The sequence below is a fragment of the Hydractinia symbiolongicarpus genome, chromosome 7 (assembly GCF_029227915.1).
Source record: "Hydractinia symbiolongicarpus strain clone_291-10 chromosome 7, HSymV2.1, whole genome shotgun sequence".
In the NCBI taxonomy this organism is placed as follows: Eukaryota; Metazoa; Cnidaria; class Hydrozoa; order Anthoathecata; family Hydractiniidae; genus Hydractinia; species Hydractinia symbiolongicarpus.
Genome location: NC_079881.1, coordinates 32,463,324 through 32,479,244, shown reverse-complemented (window position 1 = coordinate 32,479,244; position 15,921 = coordinate 32,463,324). Strand labels below are relative to the sequence as shown.

The following is a 15,921-nucleotide window of genomic DNA, read 5'->3' as shown; positions in this document are numbered from 1 at the left end:
AACTATGTGATTCATATCCGTGCGCTTGCTCCAGCTTTGAATCACGGTCTTGTTCTGGATAAGGTTCATAGGGTACTGAGGTTTGATCAGAGCGCATGGTTGAAACCATACATCGACTTCAATACACAGCTGCGCACGGAGTCAAAGAATGACTTTGAAAAGGATTTCTTCAAGCTGATGAACAATTCCGTCTTTGGTAAGACAATGGAGAATCAACGAAGACAGAAGGATATACGTTTGGCCACCAACCAAAAGAATTATGAGAAAATGGTGATGAAGCCAAACTTCAGGGGTGCAATCCGTTTCTCGGAAACACTGATGGGGATAGAGATGTCCAAGATCAAGATCAAGATGAACAAACCGATCTACCTCGGCCCCACAATCCTCCATCTATCCAAGATGGTTATGTATGAGTTCCACCATGATTACATGAGACCGAAATATGGTGATGATGTGAAGCTTTGCTACATGGATACGGATTCATTCGTTTACCACATAAAAACAGACGACTTCTACAAAGATATCGCGAACGATGTGTCTGCGAGATTTGACACATCTGGGTATGATAAGGAAGATGGTAGACCTCTACCATTAGGTTTGAATAAAAAGATCATTGGGCTAATGAAGGACGAGTTGGGTGGTAAGGTGATGACTGAGTTCATCGCCCTAAGAGCTAAGACATACGCATACAAACAGCTATGTGGTAGGGAGGGTAAGAGATGTAAGGGGGTGAAGAAATGCGTGGTAAGGGAGACCATAGGTTTCGATGATTATAAGAGATGCCTGTTTGAGGGTGAGAACATTTACAGAACCCAAATGACCTTTCGATCGATTAAGCATGATGTTCACACGGTGAAAACAAACAAACTGGCGCTCAATGCCGATGATGATAAACGCATAATTTTGGAAGATGGTATTACCACACTGGCGAGAGGACATTATAGACACACATAACACTATAAATTATAAGGCACGACAGATGAGGGTGGGGAGGGGGACCCATGGGGAGGGGACACGGCGGGGGTTGGGGGGTTGGGGCGGATCCGGACATTCGTAGGTGCTAACGGATTTTATAGACTCTTCTATCGTTGATTTGACGTGGATGGCCTATAATTTGACGTGGAATGGTAAAGTGCCAACGGGGTCTGTCCTAACATCGGCATTTTCCTATCTCTACCGTTTGTCAAATTTACATGATCCTATACATTTTCTTGAACAGCGTTTCAAGATCTATACGACAAAGGGAACGCGGAAACAAAGTTCCTAAATAAGTTCTTTTCTTTGTATTTTGGCAGGTCCTTACGGACGTCAGCAAAAATTTAAAACCCTTACATCTCCTGATACGTTCGTCGAAAGGATATGATTCTATACATTATTTTAATCGGCGTTTTAATCTCTACGCATTACAGGCAAGTAAATCTCAGGCAAGTAAATTTCGCTAATTTTAATTGTATATACACGGCGGAGAGCAAAGCAAGTAAAACAACCTATTTATCCATTGTCCTTCTGTCTAAATGAATTTCTCCACGGGCCTTATCCACTAGTCTGTTATAATAATACAGAGCTTCCGTGTGTCTGTATGTGACTTTTGCAAAGTGGATTATATTATTCACAATTTTCTTTACTAAAGTCTATAAAACATCACCTATAAAAGTGTTCTATAATTTAACAGTCTTTTGTTAAAATAATGTTAACATCAAAAATAACAGTATATTAACATAGGTGAAGCCATAACCGTACACCTTAAACTTTGAGCCCAAATAACTTGGAAACGAGGCGGTCACGTCAATGATTTTTCACCGCGTGGGTTACTAGAGACCACCTGGGACCAATTTGGGTAATTTTCCTAAACCTGGATTTCCGAGTCCGTTTCGGAATAGGCGGGTTGATGACGTCATCAAAACCCTTCAAACCCCAATATACAATTTCGTAATCAGCGTTTCAAGATCTATACGATAAAGACAACACGTATACAAATTTGTAAAAAAAATTTTTTGGCTTTTGAAGGACTATGCTAACGTCAGCAAAATTTTTAATCTCCTTGGGAAAAATTTTTAATCTCCTTGGGCGTTCCTCGAAAACATATGATCCTATAAATTATTTTGATCAGCGCTTTAAGCTCTACACATTTGAGGCAACGTGAAAACTCGGTTCTAAATTATTATTAATTTTATGGATGGGTTTCCCACGTCATTAAAATTCAAATGACGCTTCTTTCTCATTTTTCTCCTGCCTCAGTGGATTTCTCCATGATTTAATTTGTCTATTTTTTCAATTTTTTATTAATTTTTAAGTTTTATTTTCTTCCTTAATTGACATGAATGATTAATGCGAATAATTGAATTGGAATTTGCGTGGCTTTTTAAATAACTAGTCGTTAGCCCGTGGAAAAATCCACGGGTTCGCCCGTCCTTTTTATACTGTGCTTCTCTCTACTTGCGCAACAAGCTTCCATTTTGCGTGACAGACAGACAGACAGACGTATACGGGTATTATAATATCGATATTGTTTAAATGACAAGCAGAAAACACAGGTACTTCGATGTTCCATATTTAGTATTAGAAATTGTGAAGTGAAGTTGCTAACAACATTTGCTTTCGACAAATTCATGCAGCATGGAGGGTAATAAGGGAGTAACAAAAGATCTGTTGACATTTATACGTTGGGGCCACGATAAAGTGATAGGTTATAGAACAAGAGAAGTATCTGGTAGAACGTGTGTAATTGAGATTTGGTGTAAACTGTGCGCGAAACATATGAAGAAAATTTCAAAGAGTTAGTTTAATAAAATTCCAAACGTTCCTAACGCTTTCATTTGGTGATCTATTGTTACTCAAGCTACACCTAATTATTGACGTAAAAATATAAATATTCCCTTAATATTTAAAAATATTATAAGTTTAAATCAAAATATATAAAGACAATGAAACTAAATACAGCTCGTTCAAAATTTAACAACTTCATCAATGTTGCAACCCAGACCCCAGGGCCCCGTAACATGGAACGCAAAATCTTTTTTCGTTTTGGTATCTCATGAAAGAGTAATGGAAGGCCGTGGGATCGAGGTTGTGATTTCTTTAACTTTTGGATTTCCAAATCGTCCAATCTACGAAAAGAAGCACAAAACGCAGCAAACAGTATTACTACCAAATATTACTAGTATTATTATTATATTTGAATCTCACGGAATAATTTATATCTAATTTAAGTTAAAAATTCTAAACAGCAACCCTGTGCTTTTAGCTCGACACTTTCAGTACAGAATTGAAGTATTGTTTGCAGAAATCATAATGATTCCAACTGGTCCACGTGACAAAGTCTGATACTATGCGCTGAGAGTCGAATTCCAGTTCAGGGGTTCTCCGCACATACACTCTTTTTTATGGATTTTAAATCCACTTTCCTGAATTGAATTGTCTAGTAAGGAAATACCAGATTCATCAGCATTCAAAATCCTGCCAAAAATATAAAAACATTTCGTGTCGTTATTCTTTTGGAAAGTATTTTTCAGAAAAAAACTATTGTTGCGAAACCGTTGCCAGAGGATATGGAAATGATTCAAAAAACTGAAATACTAGAAAGAAGAAATTCTATCCTTTAGAAAGTGAAAAATTTTATAGATGAGTACTTGAATCCGAACAAGTCTGAATTTATAAATAATGCAACTATTTCTGATATACTTGAAAGGATTGGTGTAAATGAGGAGCAATATTATGAAGCCTTAAACATTTCATCAACAGATGACTATGAAATTCACATGAAAAAGGCCACCACATTCCTGTTTCGTTAATAACTATAATCCCACCATTCTTAAAGCGTGGCAAGCAAATATGGACTTACAACCTGTGCACAATTACTATAAAGCAGTATCGTATATGTGTGCGTATTTCTCTAAAAGTGAATCTGAATCTTCCAGTGCATTGAAACAAGCTTCTCAAGAAATTAAAGATCAGAAGCTTGGTGTCAAGCAAGCAATGTACAGAATTGCATCTGCTTTTTTATGTTCTCGACAAGTATCTGTTCAAGAAGCAGTTTACCTCTGTTTACCTGAGTTATGGATTCGGAAATGTTTCCCTAAAACAACTTATGTTAATTCAGGTTTGCCTTCAGACCGTATCAGAATATATAAATCAGAGGAAGAAATAAAAGAGCTTAGTTCCGATAGTACTGATGTATTTAAGCGAAGTTTGTGTGATAGATACATTGACAGGCCAAATACCACTTTTTGCAAAGGGAGATATGCACAAGTTGATTCCATGTGTCTTGCATTGTTTGCAGCATACTACTATGTTGATTACAAAATTGATGAAAATGATTCACAACCAGACATCCTTACTGAGGATGCTAGTCAACTTAACCATGACTGTCATGTACAACTTCCACCTAAAATCACACTCATGTCATCGAAAGACACAATGAAATGTCGTAAAATTAGACAAGTTTTGAGATACCATATTCCAAATGAAAAGTTATTCCCTGAAAAGTATGCACATCACCTGCTATATATGTTTTACCCTTTTAGAAGTGAAAATGAATTAATGCTGGATAATAGCTATTGTAGCAAGTTAGCCTCTCCGGGTATTCTCGCTATTGTTAAACAAAGTAGACTGACTTTTGAACCAGATAAAGAAAAAATCGACTCTGCAATGTACAAGGTTATATCAGAAATGAATGACTTGCAAAGTACCCAGAATGACATTCCTGACAATTCTACCTGTCAAAATGATGAGGAAGACATGCCGTTGTCTGTGAATCAACTTTTTGATATTAGTTTAATAACCTCTCAAGCTGCCAATGTCAGTGATGAACACTTGTATTTCATGATTCATTCCCTGAACTCATTGCAACACAAGGTTTTCCTGGAAAGTTATTCGTGGGCTAAACAATTTGTGAAAAATAAATTAGCCATGAAAAATGTTAAAATTGAACCAGTTCGATTGTTCATCACAGGTGGAGCTGGTACAGGAAAGTCACATTTGGTCCGCACAATTCATCAAGCATGGGAAAAACTCTTTAACATAGTCTCTAATGATATTGAGAAGATCAAAGTTTTACTCATAGCTCCAACAGGTGTTGCAGCAATTAATATCAATGGCACAACAATAAATTCTGCCTTAGGCATTCCACCATGCCAGTCAATTACATTACCGAAACTATCTGCTCTTAAAAAATCCACCCTACGTAACAAATATTCACAATTATTTGCTGTAATAATTGATGAAATTTCAATGGTGTCCAATATACGACTGCTACAAATTCATCAACGTCTTTGCGAGATATTTGCATGCCCTGTTCATATCCCATTTGCGAATCTTAGTGTAATTGTTGTCGGTGACCTGCTCCAACTGCCACCAATTCGTCAACCTTTTGTTTTTATGCCATTTAAAAATGAGTTCTTGAATTTGTGTCATCCATGGAAACAATTTTCTTGTTGCGAGTTGAATGAATGCATGAGACAGCAAGGTGATACAAAACTTATTGATTTGCTCAACAGTATACGCATTGGTTCAACCGATGATGATCACATTGAGTTACTTAAATCACGGTCAGTAGAAAACCTAGCAATACCGGACGATGCAGTGTATTTATTTGCTGAAAATACACCGAAAGATGAAGTCAATCAACAAAAGTTAGATCTTCTCCCATCTTTAGAAATAACAATAATAGCACATGACAAACTTCCTAACCATGTTTCTGAAGATAAGATTGACAGAGCACTCAATTGTTCCACAAGCGAAGCTGGTGGGTTGTCAAGGTATTTAAAGGTGAAAAGTCATGCCAGAGTAATGTTAACAACTAACATTGATATAGAAGATCGTCTTATCAACGGTCAAATTGGAATGATTGTTGATTTCAAATACTCTACCGCCAATAACGTTGACATAATATTTGTTAAATTTGATGATCCTTTAGCAGGACTGAAAAAAAGACGCAAATATGTTTTTGCTCTACAGAATGGTTTAGTACCCATTATTAGAACTGAAGCAAAAATTCCAATTAATAAAAACTTTTCAAGTTGTATACTCCGCTCACAATTTCCATTAACTTTGGCTTATAGCTGTACCATTCACAAAGTCCAGGGTTTGACTTTACCAAATATTGTATTCTCCTTCCAGTTGCATAAGCAAAGATCGTTCAATAAAGGCCAAGTATATGTTGCTCTCAGTCGCGTCCGCAAGCTGGACAATATTTTCCTAACCGGAACAATTTCACAAAATGCAATCAAGACTGATCTCACCACATTAGCAGAATATGAACGTCTTCGCACGGACGCCAACTTTTTTACAAAATGTGTCTTCACCAATAAATTATATAATATACAAATCTCCGTTCTTAATGTTAGATCATTGCGAAAACATTCTAAAGATATTGCCCAGGATCCCTGTCTTTCATCATCTGATGTCATTTGCTTGACAGAGACACAACTTACTTCTGATGACTCTCTTTGTCCAATCCAACAAACGTTTCCTCAATACTCTCTCACAGTTTGCAATTCTGAACACAAATATTCCAGTCTAGCGATGCTTTTCAAGTCAGATACGATCAAAATGACCTCTGAATTTAAGTTAGATGGTTTTCATTTTACAGAAATTAACAAACCCGCCTTGAATTTGTCACTGACAATACTTTTAGTGTATAAAAAAGTCTCCCAGCCTATCAATGGTTTTCTGAGAGCTATTACTTATTTGATTCAGTCTCGTAAACCAGACATAATCAGTGGAGACTTCAATATTAATATTCTTAAAAGATGGAAACAATTATTTCCTTGAACAGTTGGCCAATCTTGGATATACTCAGCAAATAACAAATCCAACACACATTTGTGGGTTATTGCTTGACCATCTCTATATCAAAAAACAATTTCTTGATGAAAGAATGATTGATTCACATATTTATAGTCTGTACTTTTCTGATCATGATGCTATTGTTTTACAATTTTGATGAAAACTTCTTTTATAGCACACTGAGCAATGGATAATCCAGGACCATCAACGCCAAGTAAGTAAATTTATGCTCAACTTATCCTTATAAATAAGTATGTTCAATTGATGCAAAAGAAAACGTTGTCTTTGTCCTTTCGTTATTTTTATACTCAAAATAAATATTGTATTTCACAATGATAGTTGCTTCAAGTCTGTTTCAATGTACACGTGTGCACATAAAAAAGAACATTTTGGATTTTGGAGAACAAATTCTCCACAAACAAAAACATTTTCACCAGCGTATCGCTGGACTAACACTTCTAGGGTGTCCACGTGTCCTTCGAATCAGTACTTGGAAAGAAATTATTTCTGAAAAATATAAAATTTGTTGTATAATATGTATTTAATTTATATTTCATGTTTTGGTTATTGTAGAGAAGTTTAAACAACATCAACCTAATGAAGGTTAGTTTGTTTGTTTTGTTTGTTTTTTGTGAAAGTAGCAAAATGCACAAAAACAATTATGGACATGTAATAGCAAACTTCGTCATCAATTTGTACGCTTCATGTAATTTGTCTAAAAAGCTGCAAAATCCATTACATTATATCTGTTGGAATAATTATTTTTTAGACACATCCTTGAATGCATTTGTGGTGTCATTATCGCCGTTAAAAGAATCAAAAAAACATGTCCCATACTTTGACATGGAGCTGCTGTCTGATGCTGGTTCTGAGCGTGCTGTGTGTTTTACAAAAGCAAGATATGATTTATTCAAACGTTTAAACAAATCAGATAATGAAGGTGTTTCCCTGAAACGATTCAAAAAGTCGAATAACGATATTCTGATAACAGACTACAGTCAAGTGAAAAAGATCGCAATGAACAGACAAAGACCTGAAGAATCAATACAGATATCTGAAATTGCAACATCATTAGCAGAATGTGCATTATTTCAACGTATTAACATAAAAGGAATAATTACAGCAATTTCTGAAGTTAAAACTAGTCAAAAAGATGATGGCAATGCTATACAATTCAAAACAGCTATCATATCCGATAGCTCTGGACATGCTAATATCACAATATTCAGAGATTTAGTGAACCAGGTCAAAAATGATGAAGCTGTCTTGCTAACGCATATACAAATTGCCCGGTTCAAGCAGGACAGACTGCTTAAGACGACAGATTTAACGAAACTGAAAAAAGTGACAATTGAAGAAAATATCGACACTACAATAACTAATCCATGCCAGTCGTTCCAATGTAAATTTGTTACAATGAATATGTCATCCTTGGATACAAAACAATCTGTCCGTCCTGTTCCACAGAAATACAATCATATGAAGAAATTGTGTTATGCAACAATTGTTCTAACATGTCCTCTATTGACGAATGTCAAAAAAAGAATTCTAATGTTTTAACAGTGTTGAAAAATACATCTACTGGCGCAAAATATAATGTTTCCATCCCATTGGATATGCTCAAGATAATAGATGTTCCTGTAAGTAACAAAGTTATGTTTGTTAAGAAGCTTCTGTCTGAAACCTTCACAATAAAGTTGAATATGGACAACATGACACCACAGGACTTGGAACTGTTCACCGAAAACTTGGAAGCCAGTGATACAAAAGATGAATAGGTTGACTTCCCATGACAATCTTCATGTATATATTTTTGAATAGTTTATGAACTGTCTGAAGCTATCACTACTTTTGTTCATTTTGATCATTTAGTTCACAATTTTGTTATTTTTCACGATTAGATAGATATATTTTATCATACGTCCAACATCGTTATACTACTGAAAGTTTCACAAACTTCAAAATCCACGTTGCTTCGGTATTTTCACACAAGCTGGTCCAGAGTTGAAAAGTTATTTCTTATCCTTTCTAGCACGTAGCTAATTTTTGGCAGCTATTGTATATATAATTCCTGTGTTCGTTCAGCTTTTGTAAATAAGACAGCTGGCCTGTCACTCTTCTATTACATTATATGTTTGCATCACAACTGACTTTCTTTCCTCTGAGTCAATTTTTCATTCAAACGATAGCTATTACCCTATTTTCGTTTAAATTTGTTACACAAAAGATCACGTGACAAATCAATTTTGACCGCTAAGCAGCCATTTTTGTTTGAGTGGAAGAATACCAGCTCGTATAACAGTCTTGTGCACGTGTAGTGTTTATTTGCTGACGAAAAACGTAAGCGACTCTGCCGTGTAGCAGTATCGCACCAAGAAATGACGTAATGTGGCTAAATCTACGGCAACGAATCAGCTAAATACACATTCCTTAACCAACTCTCCTTGCAAATTTGAACGTAGCCTATTTCATCGACCCCGAACCTGGTTGTATTCTCTTTCGTCGAATTTTCTGAGATCTCGCAAAGCTTACAGCTGCTTAGCATGCGCTTTAGTAAGCCTTGGTCTGAATGACCCAGCGTTGGTTGTTGTTCCCTGTGTCAGCCCCGGTCCGCGCTACCCTTTACTACCAAAGTTGATAGACCATGAGACCGCAAAGAAATTGTCTATGGAAAGACTAGGCTAACTACGCTTGAGACTGGTGAAAATTGAGGGCTTTGACCAGCGTTTCCCGCTTCGCGTCAGGTTTGAGGCTTCTTCCACTACTCCGCCCCGACCGTTTTGAAAAGTAACTTCGTAATATCTCCAAGTCTGATGCCGAGCGGCTTCTTGTTTTAATTACAGACACCCTCGTCACTTAACGGCACCAACAAAAATGTTGAAGGCCCTTTAAGTTGTGCTTGAAATTTTGCAAAAAATTAACCTTATTGGGTCGGGGGTTATTCGAACATACTATGACCAAGGGGGTGCCCCCCCCGTGCCCCCCCTCAATAACTTTTCATAGGGTTGCTTAAATTGAATCAAACTTGGCACACTTATAGTACGTCATAAAAGGAACAACCAGAGTAGAAAAATAAACAAAGTCACATCGTATCGTATCGCGAAAATTATTTTCACAAATTGATCTTACTTCAGTTACTTGTTTTGCGTAGACATATTTTGGCGGACATGGACTAACGAAATTAATCAAGTTATTGTGGCAGTGTTCGTGGCATAAAAGCGTGTCAATGTTAGATTACTATTTCCCAATGTTTTTCATAGCATTGATGCAACGTATGAAACAAGGTTGGGCCGCTTCGTAAATGACAGTTGTGTGAAGTATAGCAACTGTACAATGAAGCCGATAGAAGTAAACGGGGAAACCCGACTGTGTTTGTTTGTTTCTGTACCGGAAATAAAGCCTGGCGTTGAGTTACGATATTCCTATGGAGAACCAGGTTTAGAATGGAGGAAGGTAATTCGTCAGTCAGTCAGGACTAGTTTAATTATCCATCTTTAGTTAGTAGTGTTTTAAATATCCTTGATATAGAAGATTAGAAAAAGCTTAATATGAATAGATTTGTTCACGATGCTTCTTTCAAAAAACGAATTTAATTGCAACAAAACCCCTTACTCTTGCGGGTAGTTTTGTGCAATAAATAATGTCAGTATTTTGAAAGGTTTGAAAATGAAACATTTTACGCAATAGTGATAAGGAAAGTTCAAGACTAATAATTTTTCTTTGTTCAAAACCATTGCGATTTCATAGAACTTCTTTATCTTTCTAAAAGTTATTGTCATTGGGTCACCACAAACAGGTATTTTTTTTTAACTTTGTGTGAATCATTTCTATTCTTTAGGACAAACGCACTCAGATGCCGTATACTTTGGATAAGTTTGAAAACCAGGTAGAGTTTATTTGTAGCAACTGTAATAGTACTAGCAAGAAACTTACCTTATGAGGATTCCTTTGCACGCTGCGGAATAAATTTTTTTTTTCAGAAAAAAAAGTGGAAATTAACAATTTTAAGCAGTTAAATGCTATGTCCATAGTACATTTATTGTGTATTTATAAGAAAGCTGGAAATAAGGTAAAATGCGAAATAAAAGACTCCCGTCGTTGTTTAAAAAGTGCGGAAGTTAAGTTTGCTGATGCAAGGCAAATTTTTAAACATTAATTCTGCATTGTTTTCTTTGTTTCTAAGGAAACATCGAAATTTAAAGAATATAAATAAACATTAAGTTTGTGTTTGTGTTTAGGTTGAAAAAAAATCACAGCTTGGCCATGACGTACGTATATTTGGTTAAAAAATATTGTGGTCTCAGATTATACTGCACACATCGCTTGCACGTTCACGTTTCTAAGTCGACGTTCTAAGTCGTAAATTTTTTCGTGAAAGTCGCTTATTTAATTTTGTTATTTTTGGGACTTAATTCGAGTGAGTGCGGTTATCTTCTGTCTGATTTTCTGTTGTTCTGGTGTATAATATACAAAAAATCGGTTTGAAAGGGGAGAGGTCAGCAACATTTTTTTTTTTATATTTTTATTATCGTATTTTAAAAAAAAACTGGTGAAGAAAGAGGCTATGTCTCTTCCTGTATCACAATGAATCAACGTTATCTCAAGATAGGTAGGTTTTAAATCAAACCATTCGATATTATTTTGTGATAATATGAATAGATTAAAGTTATTTATAGTTTCTCCTCTTAGTGCGAAAGAGATTCTGTTTAGATGCTTTATGAAACAAAAGAACGTTGAGTTTTTCACAGCACAAAAATATTGTTCTTGCATCAAAGGGGGAATAAATTTATCTTAAGATAAAATAACTATAATTTAAATAAATTTATTTACAAAAGAGTATATGATTAATACTAATTATTTTTAAGTTTAATTTATTCAATTTATTTTATTGCAAGTTACCGAAAATCCATTTAATTCGGTAGATATTTTCGAGTACCTTTTTGTATTGTATTAATTTTAACAAAAAATAATGGGCGCGAAAATTAATCCGCGGGCAAACAAACAAAACAAATTGTTTTCGCGTGAAAGTTGCATGGTGAATCCTAAATTAATGTAGAAGACGAATAATTCGATTTTCAATCATACTAAAAAAATCATCGATATTGGTAGCTATAGGAATAATCAAAAAGTAAAAGACAGCATTGGTATCCGCAATTGTATATTAAGCAGACGTTTTGTTGCATGAAGAAAGAAGAACATTGTAACCTTAGATATTTTATTTCATTCTTTAAACCCCGTCTTAGATGCGCAAAAGTGCATAGGCAAAGTGCCCGACTTTTTAGATTCTCGGTCTCACCACGCGTTAAAGGATTTGTTTAATATGGGATTCTGAAATATGCTAGAAGTCAGAAAGCAAAAAAGCTTAATTTTGTAACTCATGGTTTGTTGACAAAAAATGGTAGCCGTCTGATGATATGTCGAATAGGCTACGTCTTTACTTTGCCATTTGGCTTAAGAAAACAAAACGTACATAGAACAATATTTGTTATTCAGATATGATTAAACGTTGTAAAAGTCAGTTTTTACATATTACACTATTAAAATCTTAGTCAAAATAATTTTGTGTGTAACCAAAAAAATATCAGAGAGTTTAACACCATGGCGAAAAATGCAGCAGGATAAAAGCAATTTCAGAAAAGATTTCTTGTAGTGTTTATTCCTTTAAGCTTCCTTTAACCCTATTCGGTCCGGGGTAGGCAGATTCCCCCCCCGGTCATAGTATGTTCGAAAAAGCTCAAAAAGGTCAAACAAGTTTTTTTGCGCAACGCATAGACAATCCCTAAAAAATCTGTGTTATATTCGCCGATAATGTTACTCAAGTTACTTTAAGCGCGTGTAATTTTGTCTTAAAAATTGTTAAATTTTAACTTTGCAAGTGTTTTTAACTCTTTTCAGTCTTGCATAGCATTGATCTGCCAGTTTTTAATAAATTACTTTTAGTTTGTGGCATAACCATGACACTTACTAAATTTTCATATTTATTTATTAGACAAACACCTGCGACATTCTTCAGTCCCAAACCTATTGCTATTACTACAGAATATCCCCGTAATTTTTCTTGGTAAAATATAACAAAAAGTCCAGGAGCTTTAACCATTTCCGCACTGAATGCAATATAACATAGCACAAGCGAGTAAAATTCATGAGACGTTTGTCAGAATGTTTGATCAAGGCGTTTCGACTAAATTTGGCATTTAAAGTGAAGCTTTGTAGTCTTGCTTCATTTACAACTTGAAACATTAATAAATAGATAAAAATTTGTGACGACCTAGAAATTGATATCGCTGTTCCTTTCAATGACATACACATTAAAAAAAACCTGCACCCGAAGTTGTAAATAAAATTAAATGTTGCCTGCATCTGGAAATGTTTTGAGTATAATCAACCCTCCCACAAAGTCATTTTAAAGCGACAAAAAGTGAGTCATACAGAGAGCTAAATTCTTTTAATAAAAGACCTTGTTGAAAAATACAAATCAGTTTAAAAGTATATTTGTTAAAAAATAAAAAAATGACGTGTTTTATTGAGAGTTGTGAAACAGGCCACCACGAAATTTTAAACGCAGATAATAGCAGCTGTAGGCAAATGTTGTGAATACTACATATTAATAAATCGCAACCTCGTTCCCACGCCTGTTGTCTCTTTTTTCCCCCCGATGTTAGAAAAGATACAAGAAGCCCTGGGGACGAGGTTGAATAAATCGAAATTTCCCTGTTTAACAATTTGGAATTTTGCGTGAGTCGCAGGAGTGACACTATTATCATTTATTAATTTATCTAATCAGCTTTTTTTCTTTTTTCTTTATAATATGGTTAATAAATTTAATATCAATTTTATTTAGCCTAATGCAAAGCCAAAACCAGCTCCAAAGGCTTCTCATGTATGTTTTTAATTTTATAATCATTGCCGCATTTAATCAACTTCCTTTCAATTAATTACATTTACAGACAAAATACACCTCAACCAGAATTCTTTTAATAAAATAAGTGTTGCTCATGGTTAATTTTCGAAATTGCCATATACAATTCCGAAAATTACCCATGAGCAACACTTCAACTTCTTTATGTCAAACAATCTCTTATCCATCATTCTAGGTCATGAAGAATTTAAAAGATATGTTTACGGTATGTAATATAACCTTTATTTGAAGTCTTAATTTTTTATAGCAACGCATTTCTTTGAAAGCTGTGTGACCAGATTAGACGACAACCTAAATAATTTTTTTGATAAGGGTCTGTGTGTATACCTTATTTATGTTGCAACAAAATCTGAATGTGTTAATTCTTTCCTCAAAATGTCATAAATGCCGAAAACACGATTTTTGGATTATTATCCGCGGTTGACTTTTGGCCATCAGTTTAACCAAATCAACTGGCGACATATACTTAACTTAAAATGTAATTTTAGGTTAACGCCGCTCTCACGCAATCTCAATCAAAGACCAAAAAACGTTATAGAATACTAGCTTTTTGCTGTCATAGGCACTCACCATTATCTTCTTTTTCCATAAAATCCGACACTTTTATCTCTTGGAATAATATTTGGTAGTAATACTATATACTCGTTCATTTTTCTCTTTTTTAGAATAAAACTGATTTAGCTGGATGTGTCGGTATGTTACCTTTTAATAAAAAAATGATGCACGGCATAGGTCACAAGTGTTGACACTTATCGATTTAAAACAAATTAACCAAAAAATAAAAAGTTTCAATTTAACGTAATAATACGCCTTTGTTTTCAAACGATCTTCAAAGTTTTTTGTTTATAGATCTTTCTATTAGAAGGTATAAAGGAGTGGTTGGGCAGCCTTGAGTCCTTAGATAGGGTCTGGATAGAGTTAATCTATATGGAAATAGCTTATATATATTTAATCTTTGTATTGTCCACGTTGTTACACAAATGTAATGCTGCTGCAAACAAAACGTTTGTGGAAATATTCCGTAAACTTTCTTTTCGTTTTAAATTCCGTAAACTGTAAGAGACCTGAGTTTTTGTTAATGCCATGTAATGAATTTTTTTAGATTTTCAATGTGATTCCAGCAGAGAGTTAGTTGTTACAACAAATCAGGTAAATACAGAAACTTTGTGTTTTTCGAAAAACCTGGACTCTTTTGAACCAATTTACTTTTACATAAGTACTCTTACGTACATTTAAAGAATATAAATTGCACTTCATATCTATTTTTAGAAAGAAAAAATTGCTGCCGAAACAAAATCGACATTAACCGACGTAAGTTTTAGGTGGTTATCCAAGTTTCAGTGAGACATTTCGTAAACACCAAATTTTCTGCAATAATTGTTTACTGAGTAATTTATGTCATTCTAACCTATCACAAATAGATTACAAGTTGCCTAATGCTAAAAAAAGTCCCTTTCTAAAGCTGTTTTTTTACTTTACTTATAATAATACCTTATAGTTTGTTTGCTCACATGCTTTAATTGGAAAAAAATAAACTTTCTCTTGCATTGTGTTGATTTAATTACTTTTTTTCAGTATGACTTTAACATGTATACATTGTCGGATTTTGTTATTGGTTCATCGATTGGTGCAGGAAGGTTAGCTCGTGTTCATGAAGCATCTCTTCAGAAAAGGCCCGTGGCCTTGCGAGTAATAAAACTCAATGAAGCAGCAGCAATAAGCAACAAGAAATTGATTGCTCAAGCGAAAGCTCTTTGTTCTGTTGAGCACAAAAACATTGTTAAATGTTTTGGCGCATTAGTTGGGGAAACAAAAGGTTTTGCGTTGGAGCTTTGTGGAAAGAAGATTTACGACATGTTTGAGGAGGTCACTGTTCGATCACTGCATGGCCTCCTTCAAATATTGGAGGATGATATTTCGTTGGAGTGGAGGCTGAAAGCACTGCTAGATGTCAGTGATGGTTTAAATTATTTGCATGACAAGTCAATCGTTGCTGGTGATGTCAAACCAAGTAATATTTTAATTTGTGGAGAGGTTGAGAACATCACATTCAAAATTGCAGATTATAGTGTACAGTCAATTCTGCAACAACAAACATCGTTAATGATGTCATCGTATGGTGCTGGTAAAGCTGAAGCTTACTCAGTCTTTTACATGGCACCTGAAATGTTGACCTCAGAGTGTGGTCACACTCTGAGGTCAACATTACTATTGAC

The 15,921-nt window shown here is 34.9% G+C and overlaps 1 protein-coding gene across 1 annotated transcript; it reads left to right on the top strand.

Annotated features, from left to right (window-relative positions):
* Positions 1-12,200: 12,200 nt before the first annotated feature.
* Positions 12,201-15,920, top strand: LOC130648661 (uncharacterized). Its single transcript, XM_057454716.1, has 9 exons — positions 12,201-12,252; positions 12,682-12,725; positions 13,628-13,666; positions 13,881-13,910; positions 14,371-14,398; positions 14,808-14,854; positions 14,975-15,016; positions 15,281-15,830; positions 15,904-15,920. Exons 1-9 carry the CDS (start codon positions 12,201-12,203, stop codon positions 15,918-15,920), a joined length of 849 nt encoding a protein of 282 aa, XP_057310699.1.
* The last annotated feature ends 1 nt before the right edge of the window (position 15,921 follows it).

Bases quoted from the DNA above. Each gene is read 5' to 3' on its own strand.
- LOC130648661 (XM_057454716.1), top strand. From the start codon at position 12,201: ATGTCGAATAGGCTACGTCTTTACTTTGCCATTTGGCTTAAGAAAACA. The intron at 12,726-13,627 runs GTTTGTGGCATA...AATTTTATTTAG, and splicing joins TTTTTAATAAATTACTTTTA to CCTAATGCAAAGCCAAAACC. The intron at 15,017-15,280 runs GTAAGTTTTAGG...ACTTTTTTTCAG, and splicing joins CAAAATCGACATTAACCGAC to TATGACTTTAACATGTATAC.